The sequence below is a fragment of the Notolabrus celidotus genome, chromosome 9 (assembly GCF_009762535.1).
Source record: "Notolabrus celidotus isolate fNotCel1 chromosome 9, fNotCel1.pri, whole genome shotgun sequence".
NCBI classification, from domain to species: domain Eukaryota; kingdom Metazoa; phylum Chordata; class Actinopteri; order Labriformes; family Labridae; genus Notolabrus; species Notolabrus celidotus.
Genome location: NC_048280.1, coordinates 30,296,201 through 30,323,381, shown reverse-complemented (window position 1 = coordinate 30,323,381; position 27,181 = coordinate 30,296,201). Strand labels below are relative to the sequence as shown.

General features: G+C 42.3%; 1 protein-coding gene across 6 annotated transcripts; it reads right to left on the bottom strand.

The window, feature by feature from the left end:
- On the bottom strand, positions 1–27,181 carry cdca2 (cell division cycle associated 2). Of its 6 annotated transcripts, none has more exons than XM_034691701.1 (15): positions 26,801–27,181; positions 26,115–26,328; positions 25,395–25,531; positions 13,770–13,935; positions 13,294–13,442; positions 12,687–12,833; positions 10,075–10,213; positions 9,124–9,449; positions 8,854–8,905; positions 8,674–8,748; positions 5,371–5,495; positions 5,131–5,190; positions 4,817–4,888; positions 1,797–1,953; positions 1–1,647 (listed from the first exon to the last, which is right to left on the bottom strand). In XM_034691701.1, exons 2-15 carry the CDS (start codon positions 26,326–26,328, stop codon positions 707–709), a joined length of 2,760 nt encoding a protein of 919 aa, XP_034547592.1. In that variant the 5' UTR covers positions 26,801–27,181; the 3' UTR covers positions 1–706. The 6 variants fall into 6 exon arrangements, with proteins under 6 accessions (XP_034547592.1, XP_034547594.1, XP_034547590.1 ...); XM_034691703.1 differs by having other exon boundaries at positions 4,817–4,885; XM_034691699.1 differs by having other exon boundaries at positions 5,131–5,193; positions 26,801–27,180.

The following is a 27,181-nucleotide window of genomic DNA, read 5'->3' as shown; positions in this document are numbered from 1 at the left end:
TCACCTATAATCTGTTTTAATGTAAAAACCATTTCAACTTGACTGGCTGTTACTATAAAACATTGACAGCATGTTAAAACCAGCCAATAAGAGCTCACACAAGGATACAGAGCACTTCTGTGTCAACAGATTGGATCACTTACTTAAAAAATAACCTTAAAACCCTCCAATAAAACTAATAAACAGACGTGTGGGAACCTATTCATTTGATTAAGATGTGTAAGACACGCTCTCTCTCAGCATTACTTTCTCCTTATCACATCCCCTCCCCGGTCCGGCCTGACAGATGGTGAATGCAGGGTGGCAATCTTCATCCATCCACAAAGAGCAGGTATTGACTGGGAGATGCTCGATCCAGTGACTTTGGAGAGAGACTGAAGATGCTCTGTGATTACCAGCTGAGTGGTGGGGTATTGATCAGGACGTGGTCGGCAGAGATGATTGGGCTCTGTGTATTGAGTGATTTGGTTAACAGAGGGAAGCTGGCTACAAATTACTGGTCAGCCCTATTAATTCACAGAGGGCAAAAACATCAATACTACAGCTTATATCACACAATCAGCCTGTTCATAGAAAATCATTCCTTTAATTTAAAAAAAAACCAACATGTTGGTGTGAATGAAGATGGAATAATTGTAGTACACGTCTCACATTAAACTCACTTCAATTATAAAGTTTACAGTCTCCCATGTGGTGATTTAAAGTGTCATTCAGCGTCTGGTGTCTCCTCAGGGACTGACTGTTGAGCAGGTTGAGCAGCACTGAGCCGGCGGCCCCGGGTCCTCCTGCGGGACTCTTTACAGGACTCAGGGGAGGTCCAGGGCAACCAGGCAAGACCTGCACTGTCGCTGCCTTGGTTCCTCAGGCTGCGTCGGACTGAACGCTGCCCTCTAGTGGCCACAGGTTTGAACACATCCTCAAAGTTAAATTCAGCCTGCCAGGGAGCCAGATCCATGCGTGTTACCTCCCCCTCCTCCTGGCTATCAGAGCTGGTCCTGCTGTTGTGTTCCTCCTGGTTAGCTGCGTGGTCTCCCTGCCCTGACTCCTGCACGTCACGGCTCATTTGGTGCTCCTCTGCTTGGTTTACCTGCTCCTCTGGGACTGGCCTGTATAAGGAGCTCCTTCTGCCTTGCTTGTATCTTCTCTGTGCTACTTCAGGTGGTGGACTTGCTGTGCAGCTGGATTCTTCAGGCAAAGATGAGCTGTCTGAAGTCAGTGCACTGAGACATTCTAGTTTACTATCAGAGTCTGTGCAGGGTGTGTCTGCAGAAATCTGGGCCTCAAGGTCAATGTCCGCTCCTCCCTGATCAGGTGCAGTGTCGCTCAGTGGTGTTTCCTCCCTTGATTTTTCAAGGTGTGTAGCAGCTTGGTCTTCACAGTGATCCTCCTTCTCTCCTCCGGTCTGGTTCCGAGTCTCCTCACTGAGACAAGGAGCCATCTCCTTAGCAGCACTGACCCTCATCTCCTTCAAACCTCTTCCTCTGACCCTTCTCCCCGACAGTCTGCCTCTCCCTTTGACGCTTTGTTTACTGGAGGCTGGGACTGAATCTTCAGAAGAATTCTCTGAGGCGTTTATCGTAGTGGGGTTACTAATTACTTGAGCGTCATCAGCCACCTCAGGGCTCAAGCATGGCTCGTCATTTTGTGCTGATGGAGGAAACGAGGGACAATCTCAGACACATTTATTCACAGAACTACATATTCTCACCACAAGGTTGACTTCTCAAGAAAGAAAGAATAGATATAGTTATTAAAAACATAAATCTCTAATTATCTATTACTATCTGTCGTACTACCTGAGGTTGGGGTCTGTTGTTCTGCTGGACACTGGCTGAGGAAGGACAACCTCTCGGTGATGGGGCTCAGAGCAGGGTTCTTTGAGGCATATGCCCGAGATCCATACAGGGAGCGATCCACGTCCTTGTTCCATCGACGAGCTGCTGTGGAGCAATTCTGTGGATTGAAAACCTGCACTGTTAGAATCTACAAGATTAGTTTGCACTTAATTTGTGTTGATCAGAGTCCACTGTGGTCCTCTTAAGTACTTTTTATGAATTACAATTTCTTATTATAGATTTCTGGAATACATTGATATAATATGTAAAAATAAAAGCAGTAAGGCAATTTATAAAACGGCTTAAAGTGACAAATGAAAGTGAGGTTACGTTCCAGGTGCTTTGAGGTAAACGTGTTGGTCTCAGCCCCCACAGAGCATCATTGTGTTCAATACATCAAGATAAAGCCTTTGAGATTTCCCATTTCCTGTCTGAGGTTCCTTCCTGTTCGACACCTCGCGCCTTGCAGAGTGATCTCAGAGAATTTTCACACACCCTGCTTTATTAAATTTCATCAGCTCAGCCAAGATTCTGCCGTGAAATATCAGAAGTGAAAGTTAATTTTCTAACCATATAACTGCCAGACACTATGAGCTCAGTACACAGAGGCTTGTTGTATAGTATTAGCTACACAACAGTCCAGACTGCAGACGGCTTCATAACAGCTTGTTTGACACATTGAGGGATGTAACATCGACTAAACACACCCGGCTGTACGGGATAAACTTACATCCCCAACAATGTGTAGTTAGCACAGCTCATGTGAACGATCATCCGTGGGTCATATGGATTATCATATGGATTATCATACTGTTGCTTCATCTGGAATAAATGAGTGGAGGAATAAATCAACATCCATTCTCTCTTATGAGAACAAACACTTTTAAAACATCAACTTCTCCAGTTACAAAATGTTTCTCATCATGAATAAGAGGTTTATCTTTACACTTCTTCAGATAGATTAAATGCTTGTTCAAACATTATTTCTTTCATGTTTGTGACACGTATTTGACTTTTTTTTTTAAAGGCAAGTTATAGTTTATATTAATGATGTTAACAATTAATCGAGTATTGATTCATTGATTGTTAAGAACTTACTCAAACACATTTTTTTGTTTACGATTGTCTATCAAGTGGAACAAACATCATGTGGTCTCATATTTCCTTCATCTATCAGTCGGTGTTGTGTCTGTGCGACAGCTCTCCATGAGTGCTTTTTTTCTCTGCTGCCGGACTGATAATGACTTGGTTGCTCTCCTGGCTGACACATGTCCTCGAACAGATGGAAATGATTTTTCTCAAAAAGAAGGAAAAGGCAGATGTTGCAGTGAATCCACATGTTGTAGCCCGAGCCTTCACTTTTATGACTGTATGTCCGCGGAGATTATCTTTATGAGCCTGCTCCACATGTTGATATTCAGCTTGTCAAACTATTTGTACGCCTCAGTATGATCCATAGCTATTCAATATCATCAATAATATGTATTGTGTAAAAAAGGAACGTTTTGATTTAGGGAAAAAATGCATTTGGCATTGTTCTTGATATGGAGAATGCCCAAGTAAAAAAAAAAAGAAAGATTAATCGATAAAAAATTGATCACAGAGAATACTTTAAATTTAAAACCCTATATATTGATAGTTATTTTGTGACTCGTTGCACATCTTGTTTTTGAGCAGTAACAGTGGGGTAGGTGAATCAGAAAGTATCAGTATTGGGGACATTCCTACATATCCTTGGTGTGTCCACCTGTTCAAAAGTATAGATGTAAATGGCAGAACTTTAACTAAAAAACTCAGTTTTCGAGGGGTTTGCTTATGCTTTTGAATGATGACTCTGGGGAGATTCTTAACCACCAAACTTAAAGACTGCTGTGGTTATGAGCATGCATTGCTGCAAAAAAACAAAAAAAAACGTGCAGTATGGAAGCTCCTTTACACTCTTTCTGTAAAGAACATTCTATAAACTTGTTCATAGAAATTTTGACAATGGAGCTTTCTGTTGCTTGGATGAATCAGGCAGGTGAGGTTAAGGATGAAAACGGAATGGAGGCATTCGACTCTGCCTGATCTATATACTGTGATTTCCTTTCTTACACCAAACCATTGTATATATGTTCAATACCTTTACTTATTTATTAATTTATTATCAAGCTGCCTTGACACAGTTCCCTGACTTACTGTAACTGTCTTGCTTGAAAGTATATTTTAGATCCAAGACCCATGGAGGAAGGTGGGGACTATAATAACTGAACATTTGTAGGTTTATGTTGTCTTTTGTTTTGCATTGTCATTATTACAATGGCATGGCTGTTTGAATTTATACTGGCAGATTTTATTAAAACAAAGTTGCACGCACCACAAACCCCGCCACCAACCCACACCCAATCTGTCTGACATCAACAACAAATTTCTCTATCTATCTATCTATCTATCTATCTATCTATCTATCTATCTATCTATCTATCTATCTATCTATCTATCTATCTATCTATCTATCTATCTATCTATCTATCTATCTATCTATCTATCTATCTATCTATCTATCTATCTATCATGTAACCCTGCAAAGTCGGTCAAAAATTAGTAAAAAAGTGACAGAAAAATAAAAGTATCACAAACAACACATTGTTGTTTTTCATCTACATGTGTTTTGCTGGAGAATATTAAACCAGTGAAAAACACAACCTCTTACCAGTATCTGTTTCAGGAGTGCACGCTCTTCTCTCGTGCACGACTTGGCAGGATTTGCTGAATTTATTTATGACTCCACAATCGAATTCCCAGTATTTGTCCCCCTGTGGTGAACATGCACTGGGGCATATAAACAAACTTGCACACTTTACCTCCTCCACTCAGCCAAAGCTGTGTGGTAACATCGTGCAGCTCTCAGCTCTACGACTGCCTCCAAGTAAGCCTTGCCTGCAGATCCTACAGTGAAGAGGTGTAAAGAGAAATCAAACGAGCGGACCCAGGCAGCTCACCTTCATCTTCCCAGAGGCTGACTTGGCAGCCGAGCGTGTCGACCTCTTCACAGGTTCGCTCTCCTCTGGCTGCTGAGGGAACACAGAGTTGGCGTGAGGATTCATTATATAGACAGTCTCTCCTCTGCACACTCCCTCACAACCATTAAGTGGATACCCTCCAACGTGATTAAGTTCACATCCAGTGGAATTAAACAGTAGATTAGATGGGAGCATGTTATGACCCCTAAATTATTAAAAAGACAATCTCATCTGGTACGTGGAGATTTCTACAAGTGAGATCAAGCTGAAAGCAGCTCGTGGTTATGGCAGACCTTTCTCTTCCGACTGGAGCGAGCAGGATCCTCACTGGAAGATTCACACGTTGGTGCTGGCTGCTGTGGAAGAGATTAAGAAGTTGAAGGTGAATGAAATAGAAATTTCACAGTGTGGGAATCTATAGAAGATAGTCATTAGCACTCAGGTAACTCACTCAATTTGTTTTACACAAAGAGTTCAACATATAGCACAATGAAAGTCAAAAAAAAAAGATGAAAGATTCAATACAAGCAAACCTTTCTCTTTCTGCTTGTAGATTCAATTTCAGCTTCTGCTTCCAGTCGCTTCTCCTCCTCTGGCAGAGCCGTCGGCTCATCAAGGGCGTCCAGCTGAGAGGCTGAGTCTGGCTCAGTCTCAAACTCTGAGGGAAAAAAGCATTATTATAAATCAAATGGAAACTTTTTGAGACATAGTTAACAGTGGATATTATCAACATGCTGAACCACTGTGAATTTCAAAGAACTTGAGAGGCTGAATCCAAATGATGATGAAGGCAAGCGTGGCAGAAATCCACCCCAATGAGCCCATCATATTTATGAGCCAGGGCTGATTGACAGACTCTGGGTCAGCTGATTGGATGTTCCACTGTCCCGCTCTGATCCGTTACAATACAATCTTAACAGATCTTGTTACTGATGAGATCATGTCCCATACTTTCACATTGCTTTCCTGTGATACCGGGGTTTCGTCAGTGACTCTTGTCATCACTTAATCACTGCTACAGCATCAACGTTTCATAAGTGACTGTGTCATAGAGTGTCATAGTTGAAAGGACAGTCCCTCCAGGAAGTTGCGATTTCGCGATCGCAACTATCAACGCAAATTCAACCAATCAGCGCGATTTTTTCGCGGCCTTGCAATTTTATACAATCACCGCAACTTTCCCGCAACTTTGACCAATTACCTTAACCTCTGCCCCTGTACGTCATCGGTTTTATCATCAATTTCACTTCCTAGGAACATCAACATAAGTCCTCACTTGATCGGCACTTTTCAGCAACAAAACACGCACAGAGAACGGGTGAAAAGAGAGGACAGCAGGCAGGACAAGTGATGATGACAACGTTGTTATTTATAGATTGAGGGGCTCAGTGTTCGCTTGGTCTCTACCTGCAGCAGGTGTGCTTTATGAACCAGCTCTCCTCACCTCCATGCATCTGTCTCATCTTCATTGATGATTTTTACCCCCCGGTGTGCGTTAGTGACAAAGACACAACCGGGGGACGTCTGTTTCCTGTTTGAGGTTTGACGTTGTTGCCGCTCTCACCGTAAAAAGCTCCGCGTCTACAGCTTGATTTAATCCAGTTTGGTGATACATCAGACACCTTCAGTAAGTTTTGATCAACTCCAAGTCATCAAAGATGCAGATTCACTTCAGAGTGCGTGAACTGCCTGTCAAGTGCCTCTGTCACTGCGAGGTACATTCAGGGACCGTCGTAAATGTGCAATACAGACCTTTCATGGCATTTTTCTGTGAATCTAGAGAATCAAAATATAGTCAGGGGCCACATCAAGAATGTTTTCTAATAACAACTGTAATTTAGTGTATTTACTTGCCCCTGAGATGTTATTGGGGGGAAAATGCAAAAAAAAAAAAAATCGCAACTTTCACCGCAATTTTTTCAAAAAGCTGTCGCAAATTCAGGCTATTTGGGCCGCAACAATAAAAAAAAATCCCCAAAATCCTGGAGGGACTGAAAGGAGCTGCCGCAAACAACTTCACTGTCGCCACTTCTGCGAGCGTTCTCACTGCACTCGAGGTGCAAACTCAAACAACGACTGTGGGGGTATTCTCTCAAGCTAGAGTGTGTTTTTAAAAGCCCCGGTTCCCAGCTAAAAAAAAGGGGGAAAACTCAACATGTAAAGAAAAGATAATCACCAGAAGAGTGGAGGTAGAATGACAGAGTATAAGAGCAGGAGGGAGAGAAAGTTCCAGCCACACACAGGTTGGATTGAATATGATGCAACTAAATATGTAGTCTTTTGACAAATCTACAAGTCACTGCTGACAAGTATGTTGGGTCCATCTTTGTGTCCAAATCTTAAAGGGGACATATCACGCTTTTTTCATCAATATATATTGGTCTAAGAGGTCCCCAAAACATGTCTTTAAAGTTTATGCTCAAAAAAACACTTTGAAATCAGATTTTGGCATGCCTGAAAAGTCCTCTTCTGCATTCCTCATCAGAACACTCTGTTTTCCCTCTGACCACGCCCCCTCAGGAAGTGGATGTGCCTCGGCTCTCCAGCACGTTGATCTAATGTTTACATGTTGGCTGAATATACACGGCTGCTCAGAGATCGCGTTACTTCAACCCTCTGAATCTGATCCCGACGGAGAGGCGCCTGTAGCAGGACCTTTCTGAAGGATTGGTCATAGATTTAGTGTTTCTTGTTGTTTTATTTATCAATATGTAGACGTGTGTCTTGGTACACAGCTACGAACATGTAGCTATGTGGCTATGCTAACTAGCGCTAGCACTTATCCATGATAAATAAAAATCATCCACTAGATCTTCAAATCTGCAGACGTGGGGAGTAAAACCGACCCCTACCAGAAAGGCAGCAGGACCTTTTATGAAGGATTGGTCACAGATTTAGTGTTTCTTGTTGTTTTATTTGTCAGTATGTCGACGTGTGTCTTGGTACACAGCTACAGCTACAGCTACAGCTACAGCTATGAACATATAGCTATGTGGCTATGCTAATTAGCGCTAGCACTTATCCATGACAAATAAAAATCATCCACTATATCTTCAAATCTGCAGACGTGGGGAGTAAAACCGACCTTTGTGTTTATTAAGACAGCCTACAACTAGCATGCCTCCCTCCTAAGCTCCTTGTTACCACACATTTGTGCAGGTAATGAAAAACAGGGGAGGGATTCAGTATTATTTTATACAGTCTATGGGCTGAACAAGCTCCGAGCTCTGACTCCGTGACAGACCGGATATTGTTGTTACGTAACAAAAACACGGAAGTCTGAAACGGCTCGTTTCACACACATTTACAGAAAGGTGTAGAAATCAAAACAGGGGCAGAATGGATTTTTTTCATTCTCGGGGGGTTTGTAGACATGCCAGGGACACATATTTCAGGTAAAGAACCATTAAAAAGTCAATTTTGCATGATATGTCACCTTTAAAGTCTGTCTAACCCTCATGTGAGCATCAACTACATGCTTTAGACTTTGTTCTGAAGTAGAATAATGTGAAGTCATTGGTAACCTTAGTGGTGAAAGTCATTTATTGGCATCAGCAAAAATGATGGATTGAAAAGCAACTAGCAAATACTATGTAAAATGACATTATCATTCAACTCTCATATTAGCTCTATAGGCAATCTGTTTTTAACACTGACATTAAGATGAGGAGTATCTGCGGTGTGAGAAACCCACAACAAAGTTAACCTTCGTTTCTGTCTAGTCTTATAGCCTGACACATCAGAGAGTGACAGGAGACAGCGGAGAACAGGAGGAATAAAGACGTGAAGTTAAGCAACAATGAAAGTAAAAATGGAGATGTGTGACGGCAGCTCACCTGACAGTATCTGAGGAAGACACTCCTCATGGAAAGCATTGTTTAAGTTCAGCGGTTGGATGTCCCATGTACACTCTGGAGAGGCAATGAATGGAAGAAGGGCTTAAAGCATTAGAAGTCTGTTCCAGTAGAGACAAAAAGCAAGAAACCCTCAAGAGTGAATAAACTGTAACCACTAACCTGTGTCAGTTATCACTGCAGAGTCGACGTCCTCTACCGAGAGGAAAACACTCTAAGAGCAGACAAGAGAAAAGAGGATTCAAAAGAACTTATTAGGTCTGTAATCATTTACATGTATGCTATGAGACACTGTGAGAAAAAAACAGTAGTAGTTTCTGGAAATTGTGGATGTTTGCAGCTGCAGGTTAAAACAACTTGTCTGTAGTCTGTACGTCATTGGTTAGAAACACGCTACTATAAAAAAAAACTACTAAAAAACTGTCATGGTACCTGGTTTACCTTTCCGTCCTCGTCTCCAGCAGTCGGGGTCCTGTGGTTACGAGGTACTGCGAGTGTCGGTGAGGCTCCAAACACAGTTGGGCTGCCGAGGTCCAGCTGAGCGTTTGCTGTTTGGGATTCCCTTCCTTGTGGCGTCTTCAGCAGCGAGCGCAGCTGTAAACTTCCACCCGGTGTTTGAGCACGGGCCGGCGTGGCTCCTCTCTGCAGTGGGGTGCTGGGGGGCAGGTTCTTATCAAAGAACTCAGGAGAGAGTGGACCTCCAAAGCGGACCCTCTTTGTCTTTTTGACTGTGGATGTTCCAGTTGATTCGACCTCACCTGAGAGAAAGAAATCTATAATTCACTGACAAACTCTCTCCTTTTCTTTCATTAGTATGTAATAAATGAAGTGAACCTTCTTTATAATCATGTCTTAGATCACACCCAGGCTTGTTAATGCCTTTTAAACATGTGAATAAACTGTCAACATCAAAACGGGCAGAAACAGACTGTACCAATGTTTTAAAAGCTCAGTATGCGTGCAGTTGCATCAAGACATATGTAATGCTTTCAGATATTTTCATGCAAATCACACAAGACCATAGTGGAGTGAGAACAGGCCTGTAGCATCATTATTGGAAAATCTGAATTTGCTGGATCAAGCACAGGTCAGGTGTTTGATACACAAGCTTTCGCTGTACGGCTGTTTATCTACGATCTGCTGACATTTCATCATAACCATTAAATAGCCCCTCTCTGCTCAAACACCCACAGTGTTCTCCTGCACAGAAAAGTCAAATGCTTTTAACGAACATGAATCTTCTCTGTACAAATAGAACACTGACAGTCTCCTGGTATGCTGCCAGGACATACTGCATCAGGCCCTGATGCCTCAAAGGCAGATTTAGGCAAAGATAAAAGGCCAGCTACTGTTGCATGACCACTGAGGGCCCCGTGTGTTTACCTGCTGGCTTCATCTCCAACAGCGAGGGGAGAGAGGGGAGAAAGGGGAAGTGGAGGATGGATGCCGGCTGGGCTTGTGGAGCGGCTGCAGGATCATCAGGTGGTGAATGACGGGGGCTTTGGAGTTCAAAGACAGCGTCCTGTTGAGAGAGAATACATGAGAGGGCTCGTTCTGCTGGTCTGTAGTTCAAGGGGCTGAACATAAGAAGAAACGTTATCACAGTTTATCATATACTGCCATACATTTTCAAACGGACAGAATCTGAAGGAGGAAATACGGGGAAATATTATTTATAGTTTGCAACATTTTTGACAAACTGCTGTCAGCACTGAGACTAAAAACTGCATTTTTAATAGCTCCCATATGATAAAAGCCTCAGAGGAAATGCTCAGTTAATAGAACGTGTAGCCTAACATGCAAAAATACAGCTTTGACAAAGCTGTTGAAAAGTGTATGAGAAAAGTCTGCAATTAAAACCAGGAGGAGGAGAGAACAGAAAAGCAAGATAATTATCAGGATAAATATCAAATCATTATTTCAAAAGTTAAAGTTTAAACTTTAAATTTAAAGGCAAATTATTGGTCCCGAGTAAAAGTTGGAGACCAGACAGTTTGTTCACTTGGATTTAGTTCTCTGATCTTCTTCAATCCTTAATTTCAGACAGTGCTAACAGAAAGCAGGTCTTTTGTGTCCTATGAGATTTTTGTGAAGTTTTAGTTTGTAGTGTAGTGAAGGCACCACGGTTATTCAGTGTTCAGTTGTACTATGGTCACGGTGTTCAAAATGCACAGCAGAAGTTGTCTCCGTGCTCTTCCTTTACCCACATCCTGAAAATACCTTGTATGAAGAGTATTAAAGGTGACATATCATGCAAAATCGACTTTTTAATGGTTCTCTACCTGAAATATGTGTCTGGCATGTCTACAAACCCCCCGAAAATGAAAAAGATCCATTCTGCCCCTGTTCTGATTTCTCCACCTTTCTGTAAATGTGTGCTAAACGAGCCGTTTCAGTTTTCAGTGTTTCTCTTACGTCACAACGCCATCCGGTCTGTAACGGAAGTCAGAGCTCGGAGCTTGTTCAGCCCATAGACTGTATAAAATACAACTCAACTCCTCCTCTGTTTTTCATTACCTGCACAGATGTGTGCTAACAAGGAGCTTAGGAGGGAGGCATGCTAGTTGTAGGCTGTCTTAACAAACACAAAGGTCGGTTTTACTCCCCACGTCTGCAGATTTGAAGATCTAGTGGAGGATTTTTATTTTTCATGGAAAAGTGCTAGCGCTAGTTAGCATATCCACATAGCTACATGTTCATCACTGTGTACCAAGACACACGTCGACATACTGACAAATAAAACAACAAGAAACACTAAATCTGTGACCAATCGTTCAGAAAGGTCCTGCTGCAGGCGCCTCTCCGTCAGGATCAGATTCTGGATCAGATTCAGAGGGTTGAAGTAACGCGGGTCTGTGAGCAGACTGTATATTCAGCCAACATATAAACATTAGATCAACGTGCTTGACACCCGAGGGCACATCCACTTCCTGGGGGGGCGGGGTCAGAGAGCTCATTCTCATTTAAAGGCACAGACACAGAAAACAGCCTGTTCTGAGCAGGGCTGAAAAAGAGGGGTTTACAGGCATGCCAAAATCTGATTTCAAAGTGTTTTTTGAGCAATAAACTTTAAAGACATGTTTTGGGGACCTCTTAGACCAATATATTTTGATGAAAAAGAGCATAATATGTCACCTTTAAGTTAATAGTTAACCCTTCCTCTTACCCTGTGAAATAATTGGCTGTTAAATGCAGTCTTCTTCTTCTGTAAATGTTGGGTGGCAACTAGTGTTTAAGGCACAATAGCGCTCCTCCCTTTCCAGTGGTTGGGGGGTGTAATTACAGCATAAATATGTTACATTTTTATCCCACATTTGTTATATTTATACTGAGAAATGTTATATCACAATAATTCTCGTTCTCGAACTATCGCACAGCCTTAGTTTTTAAGTTATATGTTTGGGGCTTTTTTGCCTTTATTGATAGTACAGCTGAAGAGGGACAGCAAATGTGGGGAGTAGAGAGCGGGGGAAGACATGCAGCAAATGGTCACGTCCAGGAGGCGAGACCGCTAGGCCACCAGCGCCCCATATGCGTGAGTTTTAAATGGCTGTGTTCCTCTGGGACTGTAGCACATGACTTCATTCAGTCAGAGGACAACCATCGATTTTGATCGCTCTAAAGCAAGGCGAGAAATATCACAGATCCACCCTGTAATCAGGTGCTGAGTGGCTGCAGCTGAAATGCATATGATTACGTCTCTGCACCACATGAAGACAGGAGTGTGTTGCACTGAGCCTGTGGGTAAGGTCATTACATGTTCTGTTACAGAAAGAAAAACAGCCTGCTTCATTTCGCTTCAGCAGTTTAGATAACTCTACTTCTGAAACTGTCTGCACTTTCGAAAGACTTCTGCTTTGTCTCAGCTGTTTTTGTCACACTGTTCCTCACAGAGAGTTAATGCAGTGGAAGCACTGAAAGTCTATATCAGTTTCTCAATGATTGACTCCTTAGTTGTGCGCACCTGTGTGTTTGTGTGTAGATTAAGACCTGACCTGTGGGTTCTTGGCAGGGGGACCAGCTCTGAGCTCAGAGTCAACATGAAGAGTCGGGGATAAAAACACAGCTTCTGCCTCGTCCACTGTGTCACGGGATGTCAGTGGTCCTTCTGTCACAATCTGCGGCTCTTGTTTTTTTTCCTCCTGTGGATATGATTAAGGAATTCCCACTGCTTTAATTCTGCTGCACAGCACCACAGCAGGAAGAGCACAACTACCACGAGTACAGAAGTTGAATAATTTATCTGCGTGCTTTTTCTTTTTTAGCTTAGAATGATCCAGAAAGCTTTAAAGTTGATGTTACACTTTAAAGGTTAAAAGTGAAAGTTCTGGGTTTAAAAACCAAAGACAAAAAAGATGAGATGTTAAATAAATAAAACCTGATACACAGCACTCAAATCAAACTTGTTTGCTAGAGAGGGCTTGTTTTTCTCTTCTCAGATGCTTGTAGTCAAAAAAAAAGAAACACCCTGTGTACCAGCGAGCTTCAGCATTCATAAAGGAGTTAAAAATAATCAACAGATTCAATGGAAGCCAAGAGGTAAAACCTTTTAGTTGAATTATTCACAGCTGTCAAGTAAGAACATGCTCAGAGTGAGTGTACCTCACGCTCCTGCAAACTGAAGTGGAGGATAGGAGTGCTGGCCTCTCTAATCTCCACCTTGCAGCTTTCTAGGGGGCCCAGGCGCCTCCTCTTCCTGGGTGTCACCATTGGTTGTTGGTTTTCTTTCTCTCCGTCATGACTGCCTCCATCTGAGAGGGAAAAAACGGCTTGCTATGTAAATATGTGGAAACAAACGGGACTTGGAGACACGTCAGGTGAATTTAAACAGACATGTGGAATGTAAAATAAACATATCAGAAAAAAACAGCTTGAAAACAACTCTTCAAAAAACTGTCCCCCTTAATGGAGCTGACCAGTCTTAAAAGCATGACGTTGCCAGAGTCAGGCTTAAACTGTGCTATGCATTAATCTGCAGCTTTTGAACACTGCCTCCAGACATCATAAAGAAATCCGACTGGCATGGATCCTTAAACAGAAATGAAACCATTAATCCTGTGGCAATGAGGCTGCCTCACCAGACAGATAATCTCTTGTCTTGATGCATCCTCCAGTGTCGCTGTCCTGCTTTGGCATTGGATCACAGCCCTCACTCTCCTCCACATCCATCAGGTTCTGGAAAGAGGCCATCTTCTGCCTCAGTGTGGAGGCGACCCGGGGAAGGAAGGGGCTACTCTTGACAAGCTGGGAGTTGAGACGGCAAAAAACAAACACATCTGCTCAGTGATGCAGCCTGACAGGTCATAGACTTCTGATGTTACTGGAGTGGTATTACTGAGAGACGGCACATCTATCTCACACAATCCAGGAGTGTCACAGTTTGCTGAGCGTTGCAATTTCTGACAGTTACATCACAACAAGTGGTGTGCTTGAGAATATCAGTCATTACATTTATATTAAGTTAAACAATACTCTCATTCAAGACGGATGATCCAACATCTACTGGTTTGGTATCAGACTCACCTGTAGACGTGAGAATGGAAAGTTTTCACGTTGGGTGAACGTACACCACGTCCACAGAAACCTCTTAAACCACCTCTGCAGCATCATGTACCTTTCCTTATGTTCTTCAAAGCATGCTGAGTTTAACCAGCATACGGCTTCCTGCATACTGTGCTTAAAAGCAGAGTCATGCTGTTGGCTTAAGTTCTTCTGCCCACCTCCTATCTGTCATTGGTCATAAACATGCTAATTTTAGATATGACAGGGAGGATAGAGGACTTTGAAAGTAGTGTATCTGAGAGCTTTATAAAACCATGTTAAAAAGATTATTAAGAGGGGTATTAGAACCTTTCTTGATCTTTATATTGATTGACATTTTGCATCATTTTTTCAATTAAGCACTAAGTATAACCTTCCAAAGTCACATTTTTTTTCAATACCTGCAAATTAGACATCTGGTTGAGGATAAATGGCCACAATTTATCCTACACACTTTTACCTCAAGGGTCTCTCGCTCCCTCCAGACTCCAGGCAGCTCATTTTAACAGGTATAACTCAAAAATCTATCAATCGACTTCAGTTAGTACAAAATTCAGCAGCAAGACTTTTGACCAAAACCAAGAAGAGAGAGCACATTACTCCTGTTTTAATGACCTTACACTGGCTGCACACTGCTTTTAGAAGAGATTTCTAGGTTTTACTATTAAAGCACTTCACGGCCTGGCCCCTGAATATATATGTGATTTGCTGTCACCCTACCAGCCCGGGCGCAGCCTCAGATCCTCAGGCAGGAGCCTCCTTAAGGTTCCCGTTGCAAACTTAAAATCTAAGGGTGACTGAGCATTTGCTGTTCAGGCTCCATGACTGTGGAATAAACTGCCTGAGGATCTCAGGCAAGCTGCATCAGTGTCTTCTTTTAAATCACAGCTGAAAATATTCTTTAATCAAAAGGCCTTCTTGTAATATTGTATTTTTAATTTACTTTTATTAATGTTTTTCTTTTATTCACTCATTGTTTTTATTTATTTTACTGATTTTAACTGTTTAATCATTTTAATTGCTTTCAGTAGTTTCTCTTTTACTCTTTTATTCAGCTGTTCCTCTTAAATTGTCTTGCTAGCTCTATGTCTCTCCCCCTCATGCTTTGTTTATCATTGTCGGTTTTAATGATGTAAAGCACTTTGTAACGTCTGTTTTGTGCTATATAAATAAACTTTATTATTGTTATTATTGTCATTATTATTGTTAAAATTTGGGAATTGCTTCACAGTTTTGGTGTCTTCAGATAAGGGAAGCTTGTGCCAGGGGTTTGAATGAGGAGGTATCTGCAGAGTTTTGGGAAGAAGCAATGTCACAGGTTCATTGTTGTTCTATCAACTCACACTACAGATGAATCAAGTACAAGGTGATGCACAAACTGTACTCTTCAAAGACAAAGCTTCATCACATCTTTCCTTCAGTGTCTTCTGAATGTGATAGTTGCTGCTCTGCCGAAGGATCTCTGGCACATCTTTTCTGGTTTTGCCCTGTACTGCACAACGTCTGGACCTCAAGTTTTCAGTTTTTCTCAAAAGCCTCTTACAGAGACATTCAGCCGGACCACAACCATCTTTGGATGCTCTGCAGAGACTTTCAAGTTGTTGTATAATATGCAGATTGCTCTGTATTTAGGGATGGTGGTTGCTAAAAAAAATGTACTCTCCTCACATGGAAGTCTACCTCACCGCCCTGCTTCTTGCATTGGCTCAAAGACATGCTGTATGTTTTGCAAATGAAAAAACTGTGTTTGCACAAACCCAACACACAGAGTCAATTTGAGAGAGTTCGGGACCTTTTTTGGCACAATGTAACATTAACCCCTAGTCATAGGTTTAGGATTTTTTAATAGGATTTGGTAAGCCTAACTTAAACCTCTTCCCCAGGTATTCATGTCACCTTACCTCATTCCTGAGTTGTTACTTTAGTGATAACAATTTTGAACACTATTTACAGGGTTCCCACTCTTTTCTAGAGATCATTTTCCAGGACATTTCCAGGACATTTTCATTGATGATCAAGCTGGTATGACGGTCTAAATTTACTTCCTAATTTAGTTCCTAAATAGTCTAATATGTTCCTCTCAGTGGAAGTCTACATTGAAAGACATGTAGTCTAGGAGTCTAGGAGTTTCTGTGCAGCTGTGTCGCTCTTTTTGTTCCGTTTGTTTTCACTATCGGGAGTTTGCACTCCTACTAGCTAGAGCAGGGGTTCTTAAAACATTTTGGAGCCAGGGACCCCTTACAGGTGAGAAAATTGTCCAAGGACCCCCTCATAATTGTAACACAGATTAAGCACATTAGTGATGTGTCATGATCAAAAGCTGCGTCTCTGAGAGCCGATGCTTTATAGTGAATCAGAAGAGCCGGCTCGCATCGAGAGAGAGCCGGCTCCCAGTTTTTTCCTATCATTTTTTTCTCACAGTGTTCAGCCCCAGCTCTGCTCACAGCAGAACTTTGTGTTGATTGGTCAGCTTGGCAGCCATGCAGCCAATCACATGTGAGGATATAGGATACAGGTGGGGAAATACATGGAGGGGAGGCTGTGTATCGTGACTTCATCTGTTCCTTCAGAGAGAGTCTTCTTGAAGACCGGGCAAATACTCACTGAGAGGAGAAATCAGATCAGCCCATCCAAGCTGACGCATCAGATTTTTCTCAATGACAACCTGAGGACATTAATAATGTTTGCTTGAGTTTGGTTCTGGTTCTGTTTGCTTGAGTTCGGTTCTGCTTCTGGTTCTGGTTTGGTTCTGGTTCAATTCTGGTTCGGTTCTGGTTCGATTCTTGTACGGTTCTGGCACGGTTCTGGTTCAGTTCGGTTCTGGTTAAGTTCTGGTTCAGTTCTGGTTTGGTTCTGGTTTGGTTCTTGTACGGTTCTGGCACGGTTCTGGTTCGGTTTGGTTCTGGTTCAGTTCTGGTTCAGTTCTGGTTCGGTTCTGGTTCGGTTCTTGTACGGTTCTGGTTCGGTTCTGGTTCGGTTCTGGTTTAGTTCTGGAACGTTCTGGTTCGGTTCTGGTTCGATTCTTGTACAGTTCTGGCACGGCTCTGGTTCGGTTCGGCTCTGGTTCTGGTTAAGTTCTGGTTCAGTTCTGGTTCGGTTCTGGTTCGGTTCTTGTACGGTTCTAGCACGGTTCTGGTTCGGTTCGGTTCTGGTTCGGGTTCAGTTCTGGTTAAGTTCTGGTTAAGTTCTGGTTCAGTTCTGGTTCGACTCTGGTTCGGTTCTTGTACGGTTCTGGTTCGGTTCGGTTCTGGTTCGGTTCTGATTTAGTTCTGGTTCGGTTCTGGTTGAGTTTGGTTCGGTTCTGGTTGAGTTTGGTTCGGTTCTGGTTCGGTTCTGGTATGGTTCTAGCATGGTTCTGGTTCGGTTCGCTTCGGTTCTGGTTCAGTTCTGGAACGTTCTGGCTCGGGTCTGGTTCGGTTCTGGTTGTGTTTGCATGAGTTTGGTTCTGGTTCTGTTTACTTAAGTTTAGTTCTGGTTCGGACCCCTGTGTCCGAACCCTAACCGTAACCCTAATCCTAACCCTTACCCTAATCCGAACCCTGACCCTAATCCGAACCCTTACCCTAACCCGAACCCTAACCCTAATCCGAACCCTAACCCTAACCAGAACCATAACCCTAATCCTAACCCTAATGCGAACCCTAACCCTAATCCGAACCCTAACCCTAATCCAAACCCTAACCCTAATCCTAACCCTAATCGGAACACTAATCCTAACCTTAATCCGAACCCTAATCCTAATCCAAACCCTAACCTGAACCCTAACCCTAATCTGAACCCTTACCCTAATCTGAACCCTAATCCTAACCCTAATCACAACTCTAACCCTAATCTGAACCCTAACCCTAATTTGAACCCTAACCCTAATCCTAACCCTAATCACAACCCTAACCCTAATCCAAACCCTAATCTGAACCCTAACCCTAATCTGAACCCTAACCCTAATCCTAACCCTAATCACAACCCTAACCCTAACCATAACCCTAACCCTAATCTGAACCCTAACCCTAACCCTAATCCTAACCCTAATCCGAACCCTAACCCTAATACGAACTCTAACCCTAACACTAATCCTAACCCTAATCCAAACCCTAACCCTAATCCGAACCCTAAACCTAACCCTAACCTTAATCACAACCCTAACCCTAATCACAACCCTAACCCTAATCTGAACCCTAACCCTAGCACTAATCCTAACCCTAATCTGAACCCTAACCCTAATCCGAACCCTAAGCCTAATCGTAACCTTAAGCCTATCCCTAACCCTAATCTGAATCCTAACCCTATTCCTAACCCTTATCACAACCCTAGCCCTAATCTGAACCCTAACCATAACTCTTACCCTAACCCTAATCGTTACCTTAAGCCTATCCCTAACCCTAATCCGAACCCTAACCCTAATCTGAACCCTAACCCTAATCCTAACCCTAATCTGAACCCTAACCCTAATCTGAACCCTAACCCTAATCACAACCCTAACCCTAATCCTAACCCTAATCACAACCCTAACCCTAATCTGAACCCTAACCCTAATCACAACCCTAATCTGAACCCTAACCCTAATCCTAACCCTTATCACAACCCTCACCCTAAGCCTAACCCTAATCACAACCCTAACCCTAATCCTATCCCTAATCACAACCCTAACCCTACACCTATCCCTAATCACAACCCTAACCCTAATCACAACCCTAACCCTAATCACAACCCTAACCCTAACCCTAGGATCAGTAACAGAAATGTACAAAATTGGGCAATTATAAAGCTTCTCATAAAAACACTGTACGTAAAAGGGTTTTCAACACACACATATTTAGTTTTTGCAAAGTTAAGGTAAAATATACGTCTACAAAAGATCCTAAATTAAGAGCCGTTCGGGAGTCGAAAGAGCCGGCTTTTCTTTGGGAGCTGAGTTAAAAGAGACGGCTCTCTGAAAAGAGCCCAACTTCCCATCACTAAAGTACATGCTTACTACCATTTGCACTCTTAGTTTCCCTTGGAACCATTTGTATTGTAAAACGTATCAATGTACTTCAGACCTGTACCATAGTGATAAACAGATAACACTTCAATTTGAATCAAGTAAATACCACTTGTATACTTTAAAACAGAGGGTCATTTCATTCCTTGTGGACTCAACATGACAGCATTTATACTTTTCAAGTAATTGATCTTAAATGCTTTCAGAAAATTAACAGTAGCAAGACTCACATATCCCTTTGAGCCACCAAATGGTATCATAACAGTGGTGTGTATGCTGTTTTGTAATGACACAGCACAATTTTATAATTATTAGAAATGTATTCAAATTATTTCACGGACTCCCACGCTATGGTTCACGGACCCCCAGGGGTCCCAGGACCCCACTTTGAGAACAACTGAGCTAGAGTATGGTAACTGAGCTCTCAGCCTGCAGAGAAAGTTGTGAGGCACAGACCCCCAAGCTCTCTGCCTGACTCCACTGGTCACACGATAACTTAAATATAAGACTCTTTGAATCAAAAGAGCACTCTACAAGGTTAATGTACCATAAAACATAAACAATATACCCCCGTTTTCTGTGAATGCATGATTATGAAGTGAAGGAGAAAAGATGTGAAAAAAGTTGTGCAGTGTTGCTGTCTTTTGCAGCACAGCGTGCACTCAACTTTCAATGAATGGGGATGTGTTTTGTTAACAGGGTCAGGTCGCACGCAGCCATGCTGGAATAATTTTCCAGGACTATATGTGCTTTTCCAGGACATTTTACTTTTTCTCCCATTTTCCAGGTGTTTTCCAGTACTGGAAAACTGGTCAACTGTTTTCCAGGTTTTCCAGGACGCGTGGGAACCCTGTATTTATATATCTCAGTGAACTGGCAACACTGTTTTTGTGGCTTTGATCCGAAGGGCTCATTTCTCTATCAGCACATACTGTATGGGGGGTGAATTATTTTCTAACACGAAGGTTCTGTTTTCAACATATTTGACTTTGAATAATCCAAAAAATATTAAAAAAAAAACTAAGAATATTACCATTCAAAATTATATTTTCAAAAACAAAGATATGAAGAGCTTCATGGTTGAACGAGTAACAAAATAATTCAAGACTGAGATAAATTACAATCAGGAAATTAAAACAACACAAAAAATGAGCTGAATAAAATCCCTGATTATAAATTAATGTCAAAGAAATTAAGAATCTACTCAGACAAATCATTTTGAAAATAAAACAGTGTGCTGGAGGTTTTTTCAAAAGACTTGTTATGAGAAGAGATTTGAAAGCTGTCCCTGACAGCCAGCGCAGCTCTGCCTCAGGGTCTGAGGATGTGCTCTGACTCAAAGAGGAGCAGCAGTTCCCTGAATCCTTTTGTCATATGGATTCAAGATAAATACTTAAACATAATTAAAAAGCAACTTATATTTATCCTTTTATGTTGATTGTGAATCTAGGCCACTCTGGTGATGTGCAGATAAACAATGCAGATGCAGAGAAAACATGATTAAGCTGCATTCAGATGCTCATTAAAGTTAGCTCAACAGAGAAGATTTCAGAGGAATGACATCAGAGAGAAACAGCAGAAAGATTAAGTTTAGGAAAAACTGGGATCTGTAATGTGCCATGGGTGTTATTATGCTGTTTATGACATGATGGAAGTTAATTCTCTTATTTAGAATACAAGTACCTCTTTTATGAGAATACCAATAACATATACAGTGGGGCAAAAAAGTATTTAGTCAGCCACTGATTTTGCAAGTTCTCCCACTTAGAAAGATGAGAGAGGTCTGTAATTTACATCAGAGGAACACTTCAACTATGAGAGACAAAATGAGAAAAAAAAATCCAGGAAATCACATTGTAGGATTTTTACAGAATTTCTTTGTAAATTATGGTGGAAAATAAGTATTTGGTCACCCACAAACAAGCAAGATTTCTGGCTCTCACAGACCTGTAACTTCTTCTTTAAGAAGCTCTTCTGTCCTCCACTCATTACCTGTATTAATGGTACCTGTTTGAACTGGTTATCTGTATAAAAGACACCTGTCCACAGCCTCAAACAGTCAGACTCCAAACTCAACCATGGCCAAGACCAAAGAGCTGTCGAAGGACACCAGGAAGAAAATTGTGGACCTGCACCAGGCTGGGAAGAGTGAATCTACAGTAGGCAAGCAGGTTGGTGTGAATAAATCAACTGTGGGAGCAATTGTAAGAAAATGGAAGACATACAAGACCATTGATAATCTCCCTCAATCTGGGGCCCCACGCAAGATCTCATCCTGTGGGGTCAAAATGATCATGAGAACGGTGAGCAAAAATCCCAGAACTACACGGAGGGACCTGATGAATGACCTGCAGAGAGCTGGGACCAAAGTAACAAAGGCTACCATCAGTAACACACTACACCGAGAGGGACTCAAATCCTGCAGCGCCAGGCGTGTCCCCCTGTTTAAGCCAGTACATGTCCAGTCCCGTCTGAAGTTTGCCTGAGAGCATATAGATGATCCAGAAGAGGATTGGGAGAATATCATGTGGTCAGATGAAACCAAAATAGAACTTTTTGGTAAAAACTCAACTCGTCGTGTTTGGAGGAAGAAGAATGCTGAGTTGCATCCCAAGAACACCATACCTACTGTGAAGCATGGGGGTGGAAACCTCAAGCCCAAGATGCGTCGCGTTACGTTACGGCTGCGCCGCGCACGTCGCAGCAAATAGGTTCCCATTCAAGTCAATGCTCTAGAGTCCACAGGGCGCGCTGCGGCGCGTCTCAGCTCCGTCTCTGGAGTGTTCCGCCGCGCCGCTCTGCCAGAGATACGCGGGGAGTCTATTTTCGCCGCTCCCCGCGCCCAGCACGCGTCAATCGACACAGAAATGATCGAACTATCCCGGAAGTCAGGCACGAGGATCGTATGCAACATCCGCTCACTTTCAAAATAAACACCATGTGCAAACACAAGATCGTAAATTTCACCACTTCTTCAACATTACGTCATAACCTGTGGCATCGGGCCAGACGTCAGTCTCAAAAGATATCCAACACCATTTACGAGGAAAAGTTTATACTGTGTTGTTCTCGCGCGTTTTGGAGTTCTGGGATCTTGAGTTTCCTGCTCCGGAGTGCGCGCCGCTCCAAACACGCATCCTATGGACCAGGGCAAAAGCCCCGGGACGGAGCAGAGCCGTGTCGCAGCCGTAACGCGGCGCACACGCATCCTGTGGATTCCCCGAGTCATGCTTTGGGGCTGTTTTTCTGCAAAGGGGACAGGACGACTGATCCGTGTTAAGGGAAGAATGAACGGGGAAATGTATCGTGAGATTTTAAGCCAAAACCTCCTTCCAGCAGTGAGAGCATTGAAGATGGAACGTGGCTGGGTCTTCCAGCATGACAATGATCCCAAACACACCGCTCGGGCAACGAAGGAGTGGCTCCGTAAAAAGCATTTCAAGGTCCTGGAGTGGCCTAGCCAGTCTCCAGACCTCAACCCCATAGAAAATTTGTGGAGGGAGTTGAAAGTCTGTGTTGCCCAGCGACAGCGCTCAAACATAACTGCTCTAGAGGAGATCTGCATGGAGGAATGGGCCAAAATACCAGCTACAGTGTGTGCAAACCTGGTGAAGACTTACAGGAAACGTTTGACCTCCGTCATTGCCAACAAAGGTTATGTTACAAAGTATTGAGTTGAACTTTGGTTATTGACCAAACACTTATTTTCCACCATAATTTACAAATAAATTCTGTAAAAATCCTAGAATGTGATTTCATGTTTTTTTTTTCTCATTTTGTCTCTCATAGTTGAAGTGTACCTCTGATGAAAATTACAGACCTCTCTCATCTTTCTAAGTGGGAGAACTTGCAAAATCAGTGACTGACTAAATACTTTTTTGCCCCACTGTACCTGCACCTTTTCAGGATTACTCAGTTAAGTGCGTCACCCTAAAATACTTTATTATTTTAGAAGAAGCAACCAATGTTTTATGTGTTCATCATGGCAGAAAAAGAAGAGTCTAGGCATTATTATACTTTCACACCAACCTAACCTTTCTGGTTTGAAGCCAATCGTCGGCGGGAGCCATATTGGAAATGCTGAACTCAACCTTACTTCTGTCAAGTTAATGTGAGGTAAAGAGGCGGGCTTTGAGCCTCCTAGCCAACTGCTACAGTGTTCCTGCCTGTCAATCAAGTCAGTCCTGTCCTTAAATAGCCAAATTCTTAACCTTAAAATCTTCTGAACTGTTTCGTTTTTAAAAAATTGACCCTTGTACAGTGTGTGCCGATAGAGAATGCCGATGAGCTCTTCAGACTGAAGCTGTTTTTTGAACCAGTCTGTAAACATGTTTATTTCTGCTGTAAAGATAATCTTTTTGAATGGGTGTTTGTGGTTTCCGGTGTTTCAGCAGCCTGCCTCAAGTGGACGCTTGATGAACTGCAGTTTATAACACTTCCGCATGGGCTTTATATTTTGAGACCAGAGGTTGTCACTTGGTTGAAACATTTCAGTCATTTAATGTATTTGTCAGTAGTACCTATGAGATAACACATTCAATAACTGAAGATGTCTCTATTAAGCGACCGTCTGATCTACCTTCATCAGAACTTGAAAGGTGACTCATAAAGTGTGTATTTAGATCGTCTTAAACACTTTCTGAACGTGTTATCATAAGATGACTTAATATCAATCAATGCCCTTGTATTTGCCAGACTTGATACTTTTCTTTAAATCAGCCAAGAAGCTGTTTTACTCCAATAGTTTTCTTTTCATCTTGCTGCTTTATATTTGCATCTTAAACTGATAAACATCTTGCAGGATATGCTATCCGATGCACTGCTCTTTCCTCGTTGATTTACATGTAGCTGGTGACTTAGCTTCTGCTTATTTTCTGCCACAAAAATCCCCACGACATAAAATAGCTGCTTTGTTTAACAGCACTTGCCAGCAGTCATTCTGTCATAGAAAACTACACTGTCGCAGCAGGAGCTCCGTGTTTTCTTGTTCTGCTCTGCTCACTTGCAGCATTAAACTAACGTTGATGCGTAAAGCTGCTGTCGCTGCTAACAGTTACTGTCTGTGCCTTGTAGGCTCATCATGGCTGAATACAGCAGCTCAGTGCTGTGATGTGTTGTCTGTGTCTGGACGGAATAACAGCAACCATACACAAGCAACTATGGGTTACATGAATCAGATGTGATAACCCGTCTGCCCGCGGGTCAGAAAAACATTCATTTTCCGGGAGCAGATGTGAAGTTTCAAAGCAGGGCCTCTGGGTGCACACAGAACAACACTCAGAGTGATCAAACATGAGATGCAGATCGGGGAATAGCCAGTGCACACTTTGCAGAGAACATCATTCACAACTCAAAAAGCTCTTGTGGATCTCACTGTGTGCCTACAATGTCAATGTGTCTTCATTTGGTTCTTGATTGAGTCTGTTAATCTGATCTTAATTGATCTGTTATCACTTATGTTGAAAGGGAGAGTGCCTGTGTGATCATGTTCAGTAAATGTGCAACACTTCTACACTAGTACAAGTCAAGCAGGCTCTTTGCTTGCAAAATCAGGACTTCATCCTGTTGGTCACAAAGAGTGCAAAGAGCCCCGGCTGTGTTCTGAAAATTGTCTCATTCTCAAGCAGCAACCTCCGGTCTAAAAATATGAGTCCAATACGGAAGTGCTAAAAACTGCAGTTCACCGAGGATCCGCTTGAGGCTGGCTCCGGAAATACCGCAGCCACAAACACATAAATTAAAAAAAGCCCATCTTTACAGCGGAGATAAACATGTTTGCAGCCTGGTTCAAAAGACGAGTGTAGTTTACTCTAGGTAGCTCATTTCTTGATCGGCACACAATGTAGGGGGGGGTAGATTTTTTTCAAACGAGGCAATTTCGAAGATATTGAGATTACGAGTCTTCCAACGAGAGGCACAGCTGACTTGATTGACAGGCCGGAACACAGTAGCTGTTGGCTAGGAGACTCAAAGCTCGCCTCTTTACGTCATAATGGCTCGACAGCAGCAATATGGCTGCCGATGACAACTGGTCTCAAAACAGCGCCTCAGAAACAGATGGGTGATGTCACGGATACTACGTCCATATTTTATACAGTCTATGCTCATTCTCCATGTCCTTTGTATCATAATGTTACAGGGTACAGGATTTGCTCAAGAGAAGCAAAGAAAAACCTCTCACCTCTGGAGTTCTGGAGACAGGTGGAGTCTTCATCCTCTGTTGTCCTATGAAGCGGATAAGGGAGTTTGTCTCTGGGGAGCCCCGGACACCAACGCTTGACTTCCGTCTGGCCTTTACTTGTGCGAGACGAGACTTATCTAAAATAGAGGAGAGAAGAATTCATGAAAAGTGCAGCATAAGGATTATTCAAACTTACCACTGATGTTATTGTATCTGCTTATTCACTGAGCTGGAAAGCATGTCTAGCTTATTTGGGGGGGCATCAGCATCTATAGTGTAGTTTTCATATTCAAACACATTTAAATTTAAATGGTTCTTAAACTAGGACGCACTGATACGCCAGCTGAGTTTCAGCATCAGCCAGTAAAATAAAAGTCTGAATGATTTTGAAATGTTCACTGATGGTTTTATAACAAAGATTAATGTTGGCCCTGGTCCAGGAGGGGAAATAATAACAACAAATTTAGCAACAATAGATTAAAAAATGATCATTTAAATTGTTTTGCTTTTAATCAGAGCTGATAATGCTCCTGATTTCTCAACAGGTGCATCCTTAGTTTAAACGCTTTTATTACTGATTCAAACAAACCCCCGCAGTATCTCTGATTGTCTTTACAAGATGAGCACTGGTAAATCAATACAAAGTAAACACTTGAGTCTCTGAGGTGCTTTGTAGATGTGACAGCAGTTCAGTGTAAAATAAAAGACCACTACTCTCACCTTTGCGGTTCGACAGAGATGCTGGAGTGAAGCTCTGTGCAGAAATACCAAACTGAAAAGGTGTGAGCTCAGAGAAATCCAGGGGGGCTGATTTGTCATCATTTGTGATTTGAGGGGACACATCCTCTGAGGGGAGAGATGTTTTCTCTTTCTGATCATCCATAGTGGCAGCCGGGTTCACCTCCACGGCAGACATCACCTCCACAGCAGCCATCTGCAGATGAAATATGAATACAGGTGTTAACTCAGGAGCAAAAACATGCACATCATCACTAGCTAATGAGAGGGTACTCAAAAGATTGGATGACAGCAGAGAGCTAACCCTTAATTAATGTTGTTCCCATGAAGATCATGCATGGAAGCATTATTTCTATGACTGAATTAAATGTTTCCAGCCACTCCCTTTATGCCAAACATTTCAAAGAGGGTTTCTCTTCTGACTCAACAGGGATGCTAACAATTTTAGCCGACTAGCCCCTGGACGGACAACACGCCAGCACTTATGTATGTTACTTTTTACTCAATATTATCACTGCGAGTGAGCTTCACACGCTTATAAGCAACAAAATATCTCATGGTAGCTCACAAAGTCTGGAGAAATATCACAGAAGTCACATGTTTACACCTGACGTTAGCGAACGTTAACCGTAGTACTAAGCAGATGAAATGATGAATATAACTCTTACCGTGTCACTTTGGGGTAAATAATGAACGTTCTACTCTTTATTAAACATAAAGACTATTGTATCATAAAAGGCTGCTACTATCTTAACACGTGTTCATATAAAAACAAACGATTAAAAAAATGTGTAGTGGACAGCGATTCAAATTTCGCTCCACAGTAGGGTCAGCGGAGGAATATAGATCCCTCCGCGAAAAGCCAAAAACACCAGTAGGCTACAAAAATGTATAAAACTGTACATGCACGCGCTGCGTGTTGTATTGTCGCATTGAGGAAATTAAAGAAAATGTTAATTAAGGCGAAGTACGTTGTTAAAAAAATGTCGATAGTAACTGCCGTGTTGTATCAAAACTAACTTCCGTATTTTGAAGAACTGGATGGGTCC

Coding starts and splice junctions, on each gene's coding strand:
- cdca2 (XM_034691699.1), bottom strand. CDS start 26,328: ATGGCTGCTGTGGAGGTGATGTCTGCCGTGGAGGTGAACCCGGCTGCC. Junction 13,443..13,769: donor GACAAGAGATTATCTGTCTG/GTGAGGCAGCCT, acceptor TTTCCCTCTCAG/ATGGAGGCAGTCATGACGGA. Junction 4,889..5,130: donor GCTCCAGTCGGAAGAGAAAG/GTCTGCCATAAC, acceptor GTGTTCCCTCAG/CAGCCAGAGGAGAGCGAACC.